The sequence below is a fragment of the Elephas maximus genome, chromosome 7, assembly GCF_024166365.1.
Source record: "Elephas maximus indicus isolate mEleMax1 chromosome 7, mEleMax1 primary haplotype, whole genome shotgun sequence".
In the NCBI taxonomy this organism is placed as follows: domain Eukaryota; kingdom Metazoa; phylum Chordata; class Mammalia; order Proboscidea; family Elephantidae; genus Elephas; species Elephas maximus.
In genome coordinates this window covers 132,607,739-132,613,308 of record NC_064825.1, presented here as the reverse complement: position 1 = coordinate 132,613,308, position 5,570 = coordinate 132,607,739, and the positions used below count along the sequence as shown (strand labels likewise).

Sequence of the window (5,570 nt, the reverse complement as noted above, 5' to 3'; positions counted from 1 at the left end):
CACATCTTTCTACCAGCGGCTTTGCTCTTATCCTGGACTTTTGTGGAAGCCGCTGTGATGAGGGTGTTCTTGCTGCTGTCTGAGGCTAAGAAGAGGAAGCCGAACTGAAAAAACAGCACAGCTGTTCACACTGCCCAGGTACCTTGCCCTAGGTTGAGCACCTGACATTCAGCCTGAGCACTTGGGCTTGGATTTTTATGCAGCAATTTTTATTAATAATGCTATTATTTATTATTGTTACTATTTAGCAAAGTAAGTTCTTTAAGGCTGAGCTGGTTGGGCTGACAAACCCCATTACTCCTTCATGGAAGAGAACATTTGGTAAAGATATGATATTGTGATTCTTTTCTGTAAGTTAAAAAGGGTCAATATTGGAAGGGTTTCCAGATGGGGGAGCGGCAGCCTTCATTTCCGAGACCTCACAGGCCTCCGTTCACTTCATCTACCCTTCTGCTCACCAGCTGATGGTGTACGGTGCAGCTGCCTCCCGGGATGAGAACATGGCTGGTTTCTTTCACAAACACCCTGTCCGCACCACCCCTCAAGGAGCTTGCTGTCTGAAGAGCTAGCTTTGCTCAGCCACGTCCTACAGGCCGGCACTGTCTCATTAAGGCTGACAGCACCCTTGAAGGTAGTTACTCTTACGTCCATTTTACAGACGGAGAAGCTGAGGATGATCAGAAGTGAAAGGGCCTTAGGTTATGCAACGAACAAGGATGTGGAGCCCAAGGCAGATAATGGCAGAAGCCAGAACCTCAAAAGGCTTCCTTGCGCCCCCCAGGCTCTGGGTACCTGGGCTCCCCAGGGCAGTGCCGGAAGAAGGGCTGAGGACCTGAGCTAATGAGGCTCCTATTTCTAGCTCACCTGACCCCCTACTGACGACCTGAGCAGTCCTCAAAGGAAGCAGAATTAGGAAAATTGGTCATCTTGACCCAACTATTCCTTTCAAATACAGTTTGAAATATATATATATATATATATATATACAGTTTAGGGGTTCCCACAGTGGAGCTGGGAGCTGGGTCCTGAGGGCCTTACAGGTTCCCTTTGCTGTTCCAGGCAAAAGGGGGGTGGGCCTGCAGACAGAGGAGGGCCAGCTCTGAGCAGCCAGTCAGCCGTTTGCTCTGCAAACACTTACTGAGCACCTACTGGGTGCCGGGCCCTGTTGAAGGCACTGGAGACACAACAGGAACAAGACAGACCAGTGCACGTCCCACGAAGTGACAGCCTAATGGGGTGAAGGAACCCCACCAGAGGCCAGCAGGTAGGTAAAGAAGGTTCTCAAAGGGCTGCATAGAGCCTACAGCTGGTGGAGAAGCCACCTTAGGGGGCTACCAAGGGTCTCCCGGAGTGACTGGTGTCTGAGCGGAGACAGTCCCAGGGAGACAAGTCATCCACTCAAAGACTGGGGAGTCTTCCAGGGGAAGGGAGAGCTGCGGGAGGTGCGGTGTGGCCAGAGCCCAGTGCCGGCATGGATGGGGCAGAACATGACGTGGGAGGTGGCCGCACACAGGGGCTCAGACAAAGATAAAAACACTGAGTGCTTTGAGTCCAGCCCTTTACCTGCAATCCTGCCTTTGAGCCTCCACTGTGCCGTTGAGGGGCCTTGGTGGCACAGTGGTTAAGAGCGACGGCTGCTGACTATAGTTCAATAGTTCAAATCCAGCAGCAGCTCCTTGGAAACCCTATGGGGCAGTTCTACTCTGTCCTCTAGGGTCACTATGAGTCGGAATTGATTCAGTGGCAACAGATTTGGTGTTTTTTGGTTTTGTGCTGTTGTCCCGCTGGGCAGATGAGGAGTTGAAACCAAGGAAGTTAAAGACAGACTCAGGGACCCACGGTGAGTCCTGGCAAAGACCTTGAGTCAAGACAATTCCAAATCTCTGGCTCCCAACCCCCTGTTGACAGTCCTTCAAAGGACAGTCGCCAATGAGGTCCTTCTCAGCAGCCAGGACAGGAGGGGGTCGCAGGAAGCCCCCAGACAAGCACCCGTGGGGTCCTAGGAAGGAGGAGCTGGAGATGACACCCGAGGGAGGCTCCAGGCCAGAGGAGGTGCCCACCTGGGGCTGGACTGAGTGATGGAGAGCAGGGGGCCCAGAGATGGAAAGAGACTTGCCCAAGGCCACACAGCTCAAGCTTGACCCTAGGTCTCCTGCCTCTCCCCCCACCAGAACTGTCTTCTTGGCCCTCGCCCCCCTCCAAGCTCACTGGGGAGGGCCAAACCCCCAGCAGTTGCCCACGGAGGGGAGCAAAGAGGCCCACCAAGGGGTCCAGAGACGGGGTTCTGGTCCTGCCAAGGCCACTGACCCCTGAGCGCCCCCCACCTTCAGGGCAGAGACCTCAAACCTCCCAGCCCTTCCCCCTCCAGTGGTGTGACTCAGCCCCAGGAGGACCCAAAGGCTGTCGGCAGGGAAGGGTGGCTGCTGGGGGAGGGGACGTGGGCTTTGGCCCTCTCTGGTTACAGGTGCTGGTAACAGCAGACGGTGGGGGTGGGCTCCAGCCCCCTGCAGCTGTAGCTGGGTGGGGCCTGCCAGGAGGTGGTGGGCCAGCTCCTCAGGTGCCACAAAGGACAGGGATTTTCACACCTAGGTGAGGGCCATCTCGCTGGGTAGCCCTGCCCCCATCAGGCCCTAAAGGGCATAGTGGGGGAGGGGAACAGCAGGTGGGGGAGGGGAGCCTTTCAGAGGGCTGGCCTGGGTCCTCACTAGCTTGGGGACTCTATGACAATAAATGTCTCTGCTAAGGAATCCAATCAAAGATGGATGTGAAGGTCCCCGTGTCCCAGCGCCCTGTCACCTGGGCAGTGGGCGCAGGGTGTGGCCTCCCCTGTGAAGGGTACACCTTCTCCGCCTGGCCCCCTCGCTTCCTCGGAGGCGCCCGGTGCTCTGGCGGTGCCTGCACCGGGTACACGCGACTTGATTCCGAAAGGCGCCCAGCGCGGAGCCAAGCCCGGGCCTCACCTCCTTGTAGCCCGGACCCGGGGTTCCTGCCGCTCGCCAGGTCCTCGAGTTGCTGGTGCCCTTCCCCACCCTTCAATCCTGGCCGCTCTTAACGGAGCCAGCGGAACAGCCAGCTCCCGGGGTCCCTGAAGGCGAAGCGCAGGGGGCGGCCGCCGGCTCCTTCTCGCTCCCTCCGAGGGTGCCGGGTGAGAGCGGTGCCCCGGCGGGAGGAGACAGACAGGCGGCCGGAGCAGGGACAGAGACGGGTAGAGGCAGAGACAAAGTGAAAGAGGCAGAACCTCGGCTGGAAGGCAGGAGCCGAGCAGACGCGCGGGGCGGGACAAGCAGGTCCGGGGCCCGGGCGAGTCAGGGTGGGGGCCACGGTCCCTCCAGGTGGCATACGCGGCACTCGTCCCTGTCCGCCTCCCCTCCCCCAGCCCTGATTGGCAGGCGGCTTGCGACCAGCGGCGAGCGCCACAGCGCCCCGGGCGCCCAGCAAGCGCACCCGGCCCCCCGAAGGCGCGGGCGGGTGGGAGGGGGCGCCGGCCATATATAGGGGCCCGGCGGGCCGGGCTAACGCGCAGGAGGCGCGCACCGCCCGCAGGTCCCGCCCGGCCGCGTCCCTCCGGCCGCCGCCCGCAGCGCATGCAGCCGGGATAGAGCCCGGGCGCCAACGCTCGCCGCGCTCCTCCGCGCGCTCCTGCCCGGCCTGGCCGTGCGCTCTCGGACCGCCCAGGCGCACTCAGCCCGGCCCCGGGCGCACAGACGCTGAGGACGCACGGCCCGCGGGCCGGCATGGCGCTGCTGCTGGCGCTCCTGATGGCCCTGCTGACATCCCGGGCGGGCCGCGGGGGCGCCGCGCCCATCGCGCCCAACGGCACGCTGGAGGCCGAGCTGGAGCTCCGCTGGGACAGCTGGGTGGCGCGCTCGCTTGCGCGGCTGCCCGCGGCCGCGCGGCCCAAGGAAGCGACCGTGCAGAGTGGCGCCGGCGACTACCTGCTGGGTATCAAGCGGCTGAGGCGACTCTACTGCAACGTGGGCATCGGCTTCCACCTCCAGGTGCTGCCCGACGGCCGCATCGGCGGCGTGCACGCCGACACGGGCGACAGTGAGTGGGCCGGCGGGGGTGGGGCGGGCCGGGCTCTCCCTTCCAGCTGGACCGGGCACCCGCTCGTGGGCCTGGGCACCGGCGCCAGGATGCGGGGACGCAAACCCGCTTGGCTCCGGGAGCCGCCTCAGGCACCGGCTTACTTCCCAGCCGGCGGAGCCCCGCCTTCCCGCCTTCGGAAGCCGGGTCCTCTGGAGCCAAATTCCAGCGGCCTCGCCCGTGGGCACCGGCGCCCGCGGGGGCCCGGGACGCGCGCCCAGGCCGGGGCCGGGCTCTGGGGCCGCTGGGGCGGGACGCGGCCGCCGCATGCCCACATGCTAGGCTCCGGGGGCCACTGGGGTCGGCCTGGGTCGGGGGCCCTTTACACCCACACCTATCCCAGATGCGCAGTGGTGCGCAGGCCTAGGGGAGCCCGGGAGGGGCGGTGCTGCCCAGTGGCCCCCTGAGTCTCCCGGAATGACCCGCGCGCCCCCCAGGTCTGCTGGAACTCTCGCCGGTGGAGCGGGGCGTCGTGAGCATCTTTGGCGTCTCCAGCCGGTTCTTTGTGGCCATGAACAGCAAGGGCAAGCTCTATGGGTCGGTGAGTACCCCAGGGGCCGGCCGACACTCGGGTGGGGCAGCGTGTAGCCTGGACAGGATCCGGAACCCCCCTGACCGACCTGAGCCTGGATGGTGGACCAGAGGCTGCATCGCGGGATGCTTGGGTTGGCAGTGCCCCACCTCCACCCCCAAACTGCTCGGAGACTTGGTTGGGTAGTCACCGTGGGGAGCGGGGCAGCCCAGATCAAGAGGGACCGCTTGGATGCAGGAACGCGGAGGTTCCTGGCATCCATGGGTGGCGGTCTCCTGTCCCAGCAAACTCCATTGGGAGCCCTTCTCTGTAGGCCAGAGGGTTCCTAGCAAACAGGGCTGAAGTCTTTAGGATGCACGGAGACCAGCTGAAATTCTCTGGCTACCAGGTGCTGGGCAGGTGGCAGAAGCACCAGCTGCTGTGGGCTGGCCTGGCCATGCCTCCCCTTCTCACTCTGTGGGGGCCTTGACAGCCGAGCTCCCCAGGGTCCCTCTCAGCCCAGACAGAAAGGAGCCCCTGGCCACCGGCCCCCAGGGTCAACCCTCCTGCTCTTCCCCTTTCCTTCAGCCTTTCTTCACCGAGGAATGCATGTTCAAAGAAACCCTGCTCCCCAATAACTACAACGCCTACGAGTCCTACAAGTCCCCCGGCATGTTCATCGCCCTGAGTAAGAACGGGAAGACCAAGAAGGGGAACCGGGTGTCACCCACCATGAAGGTCACCCACTTCCTCCCCCGGCTGTGACCCCCGGAGCCCCCAGGGGGAGGTGCGGAGGACAACCTTGGAGCACTTTCTTCGGAGGGACAGTTTGATGCAAGAGTAGCTGGGACTTATTTAATTATTTAAATGTGTATATATTGCCACCAAATTATTTATGGTTCTGTGGGTGGGTTTCATATTTTCTCTGGGAAAAAAAAAAGACGAGAAAAGACATCTCCTTAATCTGGTGCAA

The 5,570-nt window shown here is 62.1% G+C and overlaps 1 protein-coding gene across 1 annotated transcript; it reads left to right on the top strand.

Moving 5' to 3' along the window:
* Positions 1–3,734: 3,734 nt before the first annotated feature.
* On the top strand, positions 3,735–5,362 carry FGF4 (fibroblast growth factor 4). Its single transcript, XM_049890910.1, has 3 exons — positions 3,735–4,047; positions 4,524–4,627; positions 5,186–5,362. The coding sequence occupies exons 1-3, from the start codon at positions 3,735–3,737 to the stop codon at positions 5,360–5,362; spliced, it is 594 nt and encodes a 197-aa protein (XP_049746867.1).
* The last annotated feature ends 208 nt before the right edge of the window (positions 5,363–5,570 follow it).